Source organism: Rhinoderma darwinii, chromosome 2, assembly GCF_050947455.1.
Source record: "Rhinoderma darwinii isolate aRhiDar2 chromosome 2, aRhiDar2.hap1, whole genome shotgun sequence".
NCBI lineage: Eukaryota > Metazoa > Chordata > Amphibia > Anura > Rhinodermatidae > Rhinoderma > Rhinoderma darwinii.
In genome coordinates, this window is record NC_134688.1 from 56,178,816 (window position 1) to 56,193,753 (window position 14,938).

At 41.9% G+C, this 14,938-nt stretch overlaps 1 protein-coding gene across 1 annotated transcript in view; it reads right to left on the bottom strand.

Moving 5' to 3' along the window:
- The window catches only part of ATP8A2 (ATPase phospholipid transporting 8A2), an 861,270-nt gene that overhangs the window by 677,805 nt on the left and 168,527 nt on the right, over positions 1 to 14,938 (bottom strand). Inside the window, exons 3-4 of the mRNA XM_075851660.1 lie at positions 4,086 to 4,185; positions 907 to 1,005 (exon numbers count right to left, since the gene is read on the bottom strand). Of these exons, the coding sequence (XP_075707775.1) occupies positions 907 to 1,005; positions 4,086 to 4,185 (199 nt within the window). The remainder of the gene's footprint in view (positions 1 to 906; positions 1,006 to 4,085; positions 4,186 to 14,938) is intronic.

Below are 14,938 nucleotides of genomic sequence, written 5' to 3' on the forward strand. Positions count from 1 at the left end.
TCTATAGGAGCCAGGCGGCCGGATACCCGGCCGAAAATAGGGCACGTCCCATTTTTTGAAGGCCGGTTTACCCGGCCGTCAAAAAATCGGTCGTGTGAATAGCCCCATTAGGGGTCTATTGTTCTTAATGCAGCCGGGTGCCGGCCGTTTTATGAACGGCCGGCACCCGGCCGGGAAACCCTGTCGTGTGAATCCCGCCTTAGGGATTATTCAGACGAACGTGATATACGTCCGTGCAACGCGCGTGATTTTCTCGCGCGTCGCACGGACCTATATTAGTCTATGGGGCCGTGCAGACTGTCAGTGATTTTTGCTAGCGTGAGTCCGCTGCGTAAAACTCACGACATGTCTGTTCTTTGTGCGTATTTCGCACATCACGCACCCATTGAAGTCAATGGGTGCGTGAAAATGACGCATGCCACACGGAAGCACTTCCGTGGGACGCACATGATTCGCGCAACAGCTGTAAAACTATGAATGTAAACAGAAAAGCACCACGTGCTTTTCTGTCTACAAACATCCAAACGGAGTGTCATAATGATGGCGGCTGTGCGAAAATCACGCAGCCACGCATCATACGCTGCTGACACACGGAGCTGTTATGGACCTTTTGCGTGCGCAAAACGCTGCATTTTTTGCACGTGCAAAACGCACACGCTCGTGTGAATCCGGCCTTAAAGCAACATGCCTTTATAATCTCAAAATGGCTCCTTCAGGCCACAAGATGGATTCCAACGATCCAAAATGGATGCCAACCATACAAGATGGAGTTCACGCAAAATGTCATCTCTTAAACATTCCTAATCACTTTCACATGAACTTAGAAAGGGAAAGATATTCAAATAAATTAACAAAAGTAAAGTGTTTCATTACTGACAACACAAAGATGTGCGGGATATAACTCACATAGTCCTCTATGATTTCTTTGATGCCGGCTACAGTCAGGATAAAGATTAAGGGCACCAGAGTGGTGTATCTTCCGGTTGGAGATACATCAGGGATTTGCTGTAAAAAAAATAAAAAATTAATGAATGAATACCTGTCATATATTAAACATCACTCCCATTATCACTAACCGGGCCATTTTTACACTACATTGAGTCTATGAGCCGGAAAAGTCCCTGCGCATAAGCCGAACGTAACCATATGTGCCAATTTACAGAACGGCTGCTAAAATAGTGTCCTTCTGGCACCTGCTGGGCAGGTATACGTTGATATACTTTTTTTTAACTGTATACCAAAGCATAGTCTGCTGCACTTTTTTACACAGAGGCATCCCACAAAAAAATCAACAAGTACAGTGTAGTAGACGACTTATTTATCATGGGCGCGGATGGGCGACATATGCCACTGTACGCGTATACAATGGAATACTTTGGAGCTTTTGTCGTATAACTCCAAAGAAAGAAACATGATGGTAACAGTGCCTTAAAGAGGATTTCAACTGAGAAAAAAAAAATCGATGTTTATCCTCAGGAAGGCCATCAATATCTGATCAGTGGGGGTCCGATTCGGTAGTTCACAGTATTTTACAGCCTTCTCCCATTCAAGTGAATTAGAGAAGACTGTAATACTGTGAACCGCCGCTACAAGTGTGTTGGCCGTTCACAGTACGGAGAAGATATTTCTGCGACTGAAAATCAGTTCCATACATCTAAGGGTAGGTGCACACGTAGTGTTTTCAGGTGTATTTCAGGGAGTTTACGCCTTGAAAAACGCCTGAAAAAAATGGAAGCAGAACGATTTTAATGGCGTTCTGTTCCAACATGGGGTTTTTTGACACCTCATTTTAAAAAAACAGTGCGTAAAAAGACGCCCGCGAAAAAAAAGTGCATGTCACTTCTTGAACCGTTTTTGGAGCCGTTTTTCATTGACTCTATAGAAAAACAGCTCCAAAAACGTCTGTAACAAAACGGCGTGAAAATCGCGACTTTGAATAAAAAACATCTCAAAATCAGGATCTATTTTCTCATGAAATCAGCACCGTATTTTCAGACGTTTTTTGCTAAGTGTGTGAACATAGCCTAAATGGGGTTGTTTCTGCTGCAGGCACATGGGTTTCTGCAAGTTCCATAAATTTCTGCAACAAAATCTACTGAATGTGAGTGCATTGTTAGGGTAGGAACACACTAGGCATAAACACTGCGGATTTTCCGCAACGATTTAATTGTGGAAAATTCGCAGGAAAATACAGTAGCAGCAGTGTGGGTGAGATTTCAACAAATCGCACATAAATTTCTTCAGCCGCAGCATGTCAATTAATGCTGCGGAATCGCTGCACTTGTGTTGCGGGTTTTCCCCCATTAAATTCATGTGGCTAAGATTTATATTGTGTCCTGCCGGAGGGAACAGAGCCTTATGCTTCACCTATTTTTGCACCCAATCCCTGTTTTGTCTAAAAAAAAGATGGATTAAAAACTATTTGAACCTGGCCTGAGGTAGTAGTGCAAAATAACGTCGGACAACTAGATTTGCGGTGTAGCCCTAGCCTTATCTATGGCCCGTAAGGTGACAACATGTATTTCTTACTTCAAACAAGCTGGAAAACAAGGAATGCTGGAAAGTACCGTTCAATGGTGACATCCATGATGGAGGAAGGAACCAACATTTTTTCGTTGGTAAGGTAAAATATGTAATTTTTTTTTTTTAAATCCCATATTTTAGCTTACCAACTAAAAAAAGTTGGGTCTTTCCTTTATAGAAAGTAATTGCATATTGCTACGATCCGACTGCCGGTACCCCGCTGATCCTCACAGTTTTTTCCCTGCACAATGAAAATATCGGTCATCTCTGTGCAGGTGAAATGCCAAAGGAACCTCAGTCTCTTCGTTTTTAGAATCAGCAGGGCGCCCACAGGTCGGCCACAATCGATCATAATCTTATGGCATATCCTACCAATATGCCATAACATTACAAGATGGGAATACCCCTTCCACATACATGCGTAGCAATTTTTGTACATCCTAAGGGTATGTTCACACATACAAAAAGAAGTGACTGAAAATCACGAGCCTGTTTTGAAGGGAAAACAGCCTCCGATTTCTAGGGCTTTTTGAAGCTGAAAAATGAAGCTTTTTTCAATTTGAAGCTTATTTTGAGGCTTTTTTGAGCCGTTTTTTTTCTAGTGACAATGGCAAATCAGCTCCAAAAAACTTAAAGAAGTGATATGCTACTTCTTTTTACAAGGCGTAGTTTTTAATTCAGCAGCATAAAAATACGCCTCATGTGAACAGCACAGTGTATTTCCAGTGTTTCAATGGGAAACCGCTTGCCGGCATATTTCAAGTGTATTTTGGAGCCTTTTATGCTCCAAAATGAGCCTGAAAATAACCTACCCTAAGGGTATGTTCACACAGATTATTTTCGGACGTTTTTTGGGCCGTAAACTACAAAAAAATTGGAAGCAGAACGGGCTGTTTTTTTTACAAAACGGCCGCGTTAAAAAACACCCATGAAAAAGAAGTGCATGTCACTTGTCATGTCATGTCACTTCTTGAGCCGTTTCTGGAGCGGTTTTTCATTGACTCTATAGAAAGACAGCTCCAAAAACGGCCGTAAAAAACACCGCGAAAAACGCGAGTTGCTAAAAAAACTCTGAAAACAGCTCTGTATTTTCAGACTTTTTTTATTGTACGTGTGAACATGCCCTAAGACGTAAACCTTGAAACAGATCGTCTCCAAATCCCTGCAAATATTTGTTAAGAAATTCCCATCCATATTTTTTGAATGAATTGGCCTGAAAGCCGACAGTGACATATGCGTTCTTCTAAATTTATCCCAGAATTTGTATTTACAGTTAGACTATATTCCTCTTTTCTACTATATCAGGGTACACTTCTAGTCACCGCCCTTATAAACTGACATTGGTCCCCACACAGCATACATACAAAGCCGTCCTATAGCTCAGGCATGATAAATGTTGGCATGACTGAAGTTCAGAGATGGAACAAGGATTGTAGAATTGCGCTGACACTGCGCTGGATGGACAATAAGCATTTGCATGAAGACGAATAACTAAACATCCAGACAAATGTGTCCATACCTCCCCCGATCAGCTAATTTGTTAGTAAAATAGAGGATTTAACCTGTAATAAGGCAATGAAGAGGAAGAAAGCGTTGGCAGCCCTTCTGATCTGCTCATAGAGGAATCGAGGTAGAAACGTTAACACGCTGTACTTGGCTGTGCTGCGGGGACAAAGGCAATGGTTAGCTTCTTGTTGTAATAATGAAACAAAATAAAAGGCACAAGTCAGAGATGCCTATGTATTAAATGCAGGACAACAATATCACGTTTTTACAAGTAAAAAAATTTATCAATTAGTCACAATTCAAATCAAACGGCGTTTCATCTTTAATCATTCCCTATATTCAAAAAAAAAAGTTGTCTAAAAAGAAAAACTATTTCCTTAGAGTTGCCCCGGCTGATGGAACTGGCAACTGATCTGACCGTATTTCTGTGTCAGAAAAGTTTCTGTTAGGGTATGTTCACACGGCCTATTTTCGGATGTTTTTCGGGCCGTAAACGCCCGAAAAAGGCTGAAAAATTGGAAGCAGAACGCCTCCAAACATCTGCCCATTGATTTCAATGGGAAAACGGTGTTCTGTTCCGACGGAGCGTTTTTTGCGGCGTTTTTTATGCGTAAAAAAAGGCAGCGAAAAAGAAGTGCAGGTCACTTCTTGGGACGTTTTTGGAGCCGTTTTCCATAGACTCTATTGAAAAAAGCTACAAAAACGTCCGTAAAAAACTCCGCGAAAAACGCTGTGAAAATCGCAAGTGGCACAAAAAACTTCTGAAAATCAGGAGCTGTTTTCTCTTGAAAACTCCGTATTTTGAGATGTTTTTGACTCTGCGTGTGAACATACCCTTACTTTTAATCCTATTAGCCACCTGACAAACAAAGTGAATATTTTTACTAAACCTATGATACTGCCCTTTAAAAACATGATTATATATAAACCAAAAATGCTATAATTTACATTTCCTAAATATACAGTTAGTGCTTCACTTTAATCCTGTCTTGCTACTAATTTAACCCCTTTTCCATGTGGACAGGGTCATAGACTTTTTCAGTAAGTCATCTTTAAGGCCCCATGCACATGAACGTAAAAACGCCCGTAATTACGGGCCGTAATTACGCCATGTTTTTACGGGCCCATGGACTTCTACTGGCCAAGGGTACCTCCCCGTATGCTTACGGGAAGGTGCCCGTGCCGTTGAAAAATATAGAACACGTCCTATTTCAGGCCGTAATTACGGCACGGGCAGGCCCATAGAAGTCTATGGGGCTCCCGTAATTACGGGTGACTACGTGTTTGCACCCGTAATTACAGGAGCGTTGCTAGGGGACGTCAGTGTATAGTCACTGGCCAGGGTGCTGAAAGAGTTAAATGATCGGCAGTAACTCTTTCAGCACCCTGGACAGTGACTACCGATCACAATATAGATCCACCTGTAAAAAAAAAAAAAAAAGATGTTCATACTTACCCAGAACTCCCTGCTTCTTCCTCCAGTCCGGCCTCCTGGGATGACGTTTCAGTCCATGTGACCGCTGCAGCCAATCACAGGCCAATCACAGGCTGCAGCGGTCACATGGACTGCCGCGTCATCCAGGGAGGTCTTTCTGAGCTTGGTGGTTTAAGTGGCTTGTGAACTAAGTGGAGTTCTAAAACCGGATTGTGTTGCTGTACTTCTGTATTGTGTTGCTGTATTTCTGTGTTTGTGAATCTGTTTTGATTGCCAGCAAATAGAAGATAGCAAAAACTCACACAATTTAAAAAAAAACTTTTTACATTTTTTTTTTCCCTTGCAGATTCGTTCCAGCTGAGCAGCTGACGAGGGGGAAGGGGTTAACTGGACACAGGTGGTATAAATTAGTCAGCAGACCTCATTTTGAGCTTGCTCTTTCTGAGCTTGGTGGTTTAAGTGGCTTGTGAACTAAGTGGAGTTCTAAAACCGGAGTTGAAGCCCCAGTAAGTACTCTTCTTTTCTTTTTCTTTGACAATTGTTCGCTGTTTTGGTGTAACTTGGATAATGGATAGCAAGATTGGAGGTTTTCTTCAGTGCACAGTTTGTCATATGTATACACGACTGGAGCCGGAGTTCCAGGGTGAATATCTCTGTGGCAGATGTGAGCATGTTGTTCACCTGGAAGCTCGCATTAGAGATCTGGAGGAGCAGAATGCAACACTGAGGAAGATAGACAATTTTGAGCGGAGCTTGCTGCTCACAGAGCATGCAGTTAGTGGGTTAGAACTGGAGGGTGAAGACATCGGTGAGCAGGATCAGGTAAGTAGCTGGGTTAATGTAGTTAGGGGCAGTAGAAAGGGGTCAAAGACAAGGAAGGCCGATCCGGTTTCTGGCATTCCAAGCAAAATTGCCAGGTTGGGTGATGATGCGAGGGTGTCAGTCTCAGAAATGGCAGCCCTAGTGGATACTGATCTCCCTAACAGCCGGGAGAACAGCCCAGCTAGTAGTCGGCGGGATGGTAATGCAGGTAAGCCAAGACAATTGATAGTTGTAGGGGATTCTATAATCAGGAAGACGGATAGAATAATTTGTCGCCAAGACCGCCTCAACCGAATGGTTTGCTGTCTCCCTGGTGCCAGGGTTCGGCATGTGGTGGAACGGGTGGACAAATTGCTGGGAGGGGCTGGTGATGATCCAGCTGTTGTGGTCCATGTCGGTACCAATGACAGAATAAATGGTAGGTGGAGGAGCCTTAAGAATAATTTTAAAGAACTAGGCTACAAGCTGAAGGGAAGGACCTCCAAGGTTGTATTCTCAGGAATACTGCCTGTGCCATGCACATCACAGGAAAGACAGCAGGAGCTCAGGGAGTTAAATGCATGGCTTAAGTCTTGGTGTAGAGGAGAAGGATTTGGGTTCCTAGAGCACTGGGCTGACTTTTCATTGGGGTACAAACTGTATTCTGCAGATGATTTGCACCTAAATGGAAGGGGGTCCGCTGTGCTGGGGGAGAGAATTCTAGCTGGGATGGCGGAGTGTTTAAACTAGGGCTGAGGAGGGAGGCCAATGTAGGAAATAAAGGGGTAGTTAGGTTAGAGAGGGGTCAGACTATATTGGTGGGGGGAGAGTCAGACGGTGGGGAGAGGACTATGCAACAAGATAAGGAGATCCTTTCGTTACAAAACAGCAGTGAAAATAAAAAGGCCCAAATGTCAAATAATCACATTTCTGATAGTGAAATTGAAACATTTAAAGGCAAGTTAAAGTGTATGTTCACAAATGCCTGAAGTCTAGCAAGCAAAATGGGGGAGCTGGAGGCCTTAATACTGGAAGAAGATATAGATATAGTTGGTGTTGCTGAAACATGGCTGGACTCTTCACATGACTGGGCTGTAAATCTACAGGGTTTTACACTGTTTCGGAAAGACAGGGCAAATAGGAAAGGTGGTGGTGTATGTCTGTATGTGAGAAGCGATATGAAGGTGAGTGTAAATGAGACATTAGAGGTTGAATACTGTGAGGAGGTTGAAACCTTGTGGGTGGAATTACAAAGGGAAGTAAACACTGAAAAAATTACTTTTGGTGTAATCTATAGACCCCCCAATATAACTGAGGAGATGGAAGGTCAAATATATAAACAGATGGAGCGGGCTGCACAGGCGGGTACTGTTGTGATAATGGGAGATTTTAATTTCCGGGATATTAATTGGTGTCATGGTTCGGCTTCAACTGCAAAGGGGAGACATTTCCTCAACCTGTTACAGGAAAATTTTATGGGCCAGTTTGTGGAAGACCCGACTAGAGGTGAAGCTCTGTTGGATCTGGTCATTTCTAATAATGCAGAGCTTGTTGGGAATGTCAATGTTCGTGAAAACCTCGGTAACAGTGATCATAATATAGTTACATTTTACCTATACTGTAAAAAACAAACGCAGGCTGGGAGGGCAAAAACATTTAATTTTAAGAAAGCCAATTTCCCCAGGATGAGGGCTGCAATTCAGGATATAGACTGGGAAGAACTTATGTCAAATAATGGGACAAATGATAAATGGGAGATTTTCAAATCTACCTTGGGTAATTATAGTGCAAAATGTATTCCTACAGGTAACAAGTATAAACGACTAAAATTAAACCCCACATGGCTTAGACCTTCTGTGAAAGGGGCAATACATGACAAAAAAAAGGGCATTTAAAAAATACAAATCTGAGGGTACAGCTGTAGCCTTTGTAAAATATAAAGAGCTTAATAAAATCTGTAAAAATGTAATAAAATCAGCAAAAATACAAAATGAAAGGCAGGTGGCCAAGGATAGTAAAACAAATCCTAAAAAATTCTTCAAGACTATAAATGCAAAAAAGCCAAGGTCTGAACATGTAGGACCCCTAGATAATGGTAATGGGGAGTTGGTCACAGGGGATCAAGAGAAGGCAGAGTTACTAAATGGGTTCTTCCGCTCTGTATATACAACAGAAGAAGGAGCAGCTGATGTAGCCGGTGCCAGTGCTGTTAATATATCAGTTGATATACTGAATTGGATGAATGTAGATATGGTCCAAGCTAAATTAAATAAAATAAATGTACACAAGGCCCCGGGACCAGATGGGTTACACCCTAGAGTTCTTAAAGAGCTTAGTTCAGTTATTTCTGTCCCCCTCTTCATAATATTTAGGCTGGGTTCACACGTGGCGGAATTTCACTTAAATTCCGCTGCGGACACTCCGCAGCGTTAATCCGCAGCGGAGCCGTTTCTCCATTGCCTTCCACTTCTATTTAGAAGTGTTCGTTTAGACGAGGCGTAAAATTCCGCTGCGGAGCATAGGCTGCGGAGCGGAATTTGGTGTCCGCAGCATGCTCTGTCTGTTGCGGAGCAGTGGCGGACTCATGGCGGAATTTCTCCATTGACTTCAATGGAGATTCTAAATTCCGCAATGAAGTCCGCAGCTGTCATGCACATGTTATGTGTGCTGCGGATGCGTCTTGCTTTTTTGCCATGACATTTCTTCATTCTGGCTGGACCCATGTATTTCTAGGTCTACAGCCAGACTGAGGAAGTCAATGGGGCTCCCGTAATGACGGGAGCGTTGCTAGGAGACGTCAGTAAATAGTCACTGTCCAGGGTGCTGAAAGAGTTAAGCGATCGGCAGTAACTGTTTCTGCACCCTGGACAGTGACTACGATCTCAATATACAGCAACCTGTAAAAAAAATTGAAGTTCATACTTACCGAGAACTCCCTGCTTCTGTCTCCAGTCCGGCCTCCCAGGATGACGTTTCAGTCTAAGTGACGGCTGCAGCCAATCACAGGCCAATAACAGGCTGCAGCGGTCACATGGACTGCCGCGTCATCCAGGGAGGTCGGGCTGGATGCCGAAGGAGGGACGCGTCACCAAGACAACGGCCGGTAAGTATGAATTTCTTTGACTTTCACAAGGGAAAGTGCTGTCCCTTCTCTCTATCCTGCACTGATAGGGAGAAGGGAAGTACTTTTACCGCAGTCCGCAGCAGCTAGTCCGCATCAATTTACTGCACATTTTGTGCAGATCCGCCGCAGAATCTGCAACGCAGATTCTGTGCGGCATTGATGCGGACAGTTGCGGAGGAAATCCGCCACGTGTGGTCATGCCTTTAGAGAGTCTCTCATGAGTGGTATAGTGCCAAGGGACTGGCGCAGGGCAAATGTGGTGCCTATTTTCAAAAAGGGCACTAGGTCTTCGCCGGGTAATTATAGACCAGTAAGCTTAATATCAATTGTGGGGAAAATGTTTGAGGGGCTATTGAGGGACTATATACAGAATTATGTGACAATAAATAGTATTATAAGTGACAGCCAGCATGGTTTTACAAAGGACAGAAGCTGTCAAACCAACCTGATTTGTTTTTATGAAGAGGTAAGCAGAAGTCTAGACAGAGGGGCCGCTGTGGATATAGTGTTTTTGGACTTTGCAAAGGCATTTGACACTGTCCCTCATAGACATCTAATGGGTAAATTAAAGACTATAGGTTTAGAAAGTATAGTTTGTAATTGGATTGAGAATTGGCTCAAGGACGGTATCCAGAGAGTTGTGGTCAATGATTCCTACTCTGAATGGTCCCCAGTTATAAGTGGTGTACCCCAGGGTTCAGTGCTGGGACCACTATTATTCAACTTATTTATTAATGATATAGAGGATGGGATTAATAGCACTATTTCTATTTTTGCAGATGACACCAAGCTATGTAATATAGTTCAGACTATGGAAGATGTTTGTGAATTGCAGGCAGATTTAAACAAACTAAGTGTTTGGGCGTCCACTTGGCAAATGAAGTTTAATGTAGATAAATGTAAAGTTATGCATCTGGGTACCAACAACCTGCATGCATCATATGTCCTAGGGGGAGCTACACTGGGAGAGTCAATTGTTGAGAAGGATCTGGGTGTACTTGTAAATCATAAACTAAATTTCAGCATGCAGTGTCAATCAGCTGCTTCAAAGGCCAGCAAAATATTGTCGTGTATCAAAAGAGGCATGGACTCGCGGGACAGGGAGGTAATATTACCACTTTACAAAGCATTAGTGAGGCCTCATCTAGAATATGCAGTCCAGTTCTGGGCTCCAGTTCATAGAAAGGATGCCCTGGAGTTGGAAAAAATACAAAGAGCAACGAAGCTAATTAGGGGCATGGAGAATCTAAGTTATGAGGAAAGATTAAAAGAACTAAACCTATTTAGCCTTGAGAAAAGACGACTAAGGGGGGACATGATTAACTTATATAAATATATGAATGGCGCATACAAAAAATATGGTGAAATCCTGTTCCATGTAAAACCCCCTCAAAAAACAAGGGGGCACTCCCTCCGTCTGGAGAAAAAAAGGTTCAATCTGCAGAGGCGACAAGCCTTCTTTACTGTGAGAACTGTGAATCTATGGAATAGTCACCGCAGGAGCCGGTCACAGCAGGGACAGTAGAGGGCTTTAAAAAAGGCTTAGATAATTTCCTAGAACAAAAAAATATTAACTGCTATGTGTAGAAATTTTTTACTTCCCCTTTCCCATCCCTTGGTTGAACTTGATGGACATGTGTCTTTTTTCAACCGTACAAACTATGTAACTATGTATAAGAGGGACGCGTCACCAAGACAACGGCCGTGTAAGTATGAATTTCTTTTACTTTTACTGCGGAAAGGGATGTCCCTTCTCTCTATCCTGCACTGATAGAGAGAAGGGCTGCCGATTACTGCAGTGCAATTTTGCAACGAAAACGTGCCCGTAAATACGGGTGGAATACGGGTGACCAAGGACCCGTATTTATGACCAGTATTTACGGAAGGAAAAAAATAAGTTTGTGTGCATGAGGCCTTGTTTATGTCAGGTCAACTGTATAATATATATTATATCATAGCCTGGATTATGTGACGCCCTACATCTTTACAGATGGTTACAGTATGGCAGATGGCAGTATTATAATATTGTATTGTTGAGGGTGTACTGCCCTGTGGCAGAACAGAATGTAATATAATTGTTGCATGGTCACAGGTGATTAGTGATGGTATACAATGGTTGCTACAACTTTTTATTTTGCCTTTGAACCTGTTTTTCCCAACCTGCCATGTACAGTACTGATGTCAGACTAGTGGATCTTCCAGGTCACGAGACATTTTAATGTAAAGTCAAAATACTGGAAACGTGATGTCTGCAATTTCTAGTCCTCCACACATCATCTCCAGTCCCCCAAACAGATTTTATTGTCATTCCTTTCACTTACCTGTCAATTACTATTGCTGAATTAAAGGGGTTGTATAAGATTAGTAAAACATGGCTGATTTCTACCAAGTACAGCGCCACTCTTGTCCATCATGGGTAGTATATGGAATTACAGCTTAGCCCCATTCAAGTTGATAAGCCTGAGCTGCAATGCCAAACTCAGCCTATGAACAAGAGTGGCGCTGTTTCAGGAAGAAAGCAGCCATGTCCTATAACCCCTTTAAGGATAGGACTACACAGCGACGTTTGGTCACAGTCTACATTTTTTGCAATGTAAAATCCCACAATTTTACGGAGACTCATGTACGAGCAAATGTGGCAGTGTAGCCCTCCCTAGTTTTACTTTTACAATTGTATGATGAAAATTACAAAACCTTAGCCAATTCCATATTAACATTGAGTTTAGGACTTTTCATTACCAGCTTCAATATTCTGTATAACTTATTTGTTTTGCCATTTAGGACACCAAAAAATATAGCTGACAACTTTACAAGAGCAGTATGGGGTATATTGGTTGTCACCCAGAAAGAGATTTAGCGAATAATCATATGAACAGTACTTTTAGGCTAGATTTATACTCAGCGTGTATTTGAGTTTTTATACCGCTTAATTTGCATGTTTTTGTATTTTTCCTACAAAATGCTGCAGCCAGATGATACTTTAATGTCTAGAATAAAATATGATAAAGCGTATATACACAGCAATTTGCTTTGTGGCGTTTTTGTAGTGATTTTGGGGTCAGTGACATTTTTTCAAAATACAGCATGCTGTAGGTATGGCGTTTTTTCCATAGGCTTCTCTGTAGGACTTTATAAATGCATATGCAAAATGCCACAAAATAAAAAATAGCACCGAAAAAGCTTTTAAAAAATTGCATTAAAAACAATTGAACTGCTTGGCGTTTTTTTGTATGCATTTTGGAACGCTGAAAAGAGTAAGGGTATGTTCACACAACCTATTTTCAGCCGTTTTTCATGCCATAAACACCCTGAAAAATGGCTAAAAATGTGTGGGTTGAACGCATCCAAACATCTGCCCATTGATATCAATGGGAAAAATGTCATTCCCTTCCCACGGGCGTTTTTTACGCGGGTGTTTTTAAAAAAGGTTGCGGTAAAAAACACCTTGTAAAAAGAAGTGCACGTCACTTCTTGAGCCGTTTTTGGAGCTCAATAGAAAAACAGCAAAAAAACGCAAGTTGCTTATAAAACGGCTGAATATCAGAGGCGGTTTTCCCTTGAAAACAGCTCCGTATTTTCAGCCGTTTTTTGTTAAGCGTGTGAACATAGCCTATGTCTGAAGGAAAACGTAAAAACGAGCGTGAAAGTCTTATATTTTGGCTTGATTCACACATGCAGTTTTTGTTGCCATTTTTGGAGAAATGTGAGTCTATACAAAGAACAGGAGAAGTATCAGTACTTTTTTTTTTTATATACTTTTCCTTCTTTTTGCTTATATTCCTGTAATTGCCTTCAATAAAACTGCATGTGTAGATTAAATGATGCCATTTTAATTAAAGCAACTACCCAGTTGTCAGCTCAAAAATAATACATAAGTTAAAAGCTACAGGTCATGGTTACCTGCTATTTATTTTCCTCACCGCTTGCTGCTTTTTAGCTCAGAATTATTAGAAGACAGATGTGATCTGGGACTGCAGTTTAGCTACAGTGCATAAAGGGAGTCTGAGGTAGTCTGAAATCTACCTCCTGTCCCATCATTGGTTCAGGCTGCTGCTCTCTCCCAGCTGCATCTCTGTCTTTTTGGATTGGCTGCTGCATATAAACACAAGCCCATCACAAGCTCAGCAGGAAGTCAGTACATGGAGAGCTGATGTCCATTACAGCAAGGATAGAATGATTATAAAGTAGAGATTACTAAACCCCAAGTGAGAAAGATAAGGAGAGGGTGAGCAAGCACCCCTCCCCAATAATGGATGGATACAGGGATGATGGGTTTGTATACAGGGATAATGGCTGGCATATACAGGGATGATGGGGTTAATGCAGGGATGATAGCTGGACTACCCATCATTCCTGTATATTAATCCCATCATTCCTTTATATAACAACCATCCCTGTATATACCAGCCATGAAAACTCAAAACACCAAATGGGTATGTATATGAGGCAAAAAATATATCATGAAATAGCCATATTAGTAACCAAAATATATTTATTTAAATTTAATACACCAGAAAAATTATATAAACATTTAAAATCAGCATGAAAATGCTATACAAGAATCACTGGGAGGGGGGGGGGAACCCTGATAAGTGGCAAACAATAGAAATCCCCACTCACTCACCTAGACCCCTCAACAAGCGTTCAATATGTAAAATATCTAGCAAAATGTTGCATCAGATGAACATGTCCTTGTCCTGAACCATGAGGGGAAAAGGGGATTGAAAGCCCCACGCGTATCGCCACAATGTGGCTTCCTCAGGGGTATATACCAGGGATGATAGGGGTTATATACAGGGATGATGGCTGGTATAAACAGTAACCGGGATGATGGCTGGCATATACAGATATGATGGGGATTATATACAGGGATGATGGGGGTTATACACGGATGATGGCTTGTATATACAGGGATGATGGTGATTATATACAGGCATGATGGGGGTTATATACAGGGATAATGGCTGGTACAGACAGAAATGATGGGTATAATATATAGGGATGATGGGGGTTATATACAGGGATGATGAGCCTCCAACGAAGATGTCAATGATGCCTTAGTGGAAAGCATGATTTTAGGATATTGCTGCATTAACTCTTTTTGAATGTTTATGCTGGTTATCTAATATTCCGGGGAAGATCTCTTATCATTATGCGGATCTTCGCATTGCAGGGAACATCACTTGAAACAATGGCAAGTGATGGTATATCTTATATCTATAACATCTATAAACACGACATTGACAGAGGCCAGATATAAGGTTATTTTAAGGTGGTACATGGTACCCTCCTGATTGTCCAAAATATATAGATACCCAGACTCACAATGTGTTCCCCAATGTTGCAGAGAAGGGACATTAGTCCAAACTTAGTGGAGATATATGACTTCCTAAGCTCCCTCACCCATATTACACTTCATAGAGATCCATTGTATGGATTGCTCCATGGATCCTTGCCATCCGTGCTAAAACAAAACCGTAAGCTTATACAGTCAATTTTTTGATCAACTAAGATCGCAATTGCTTGATCATTGCACACACCCACCATTC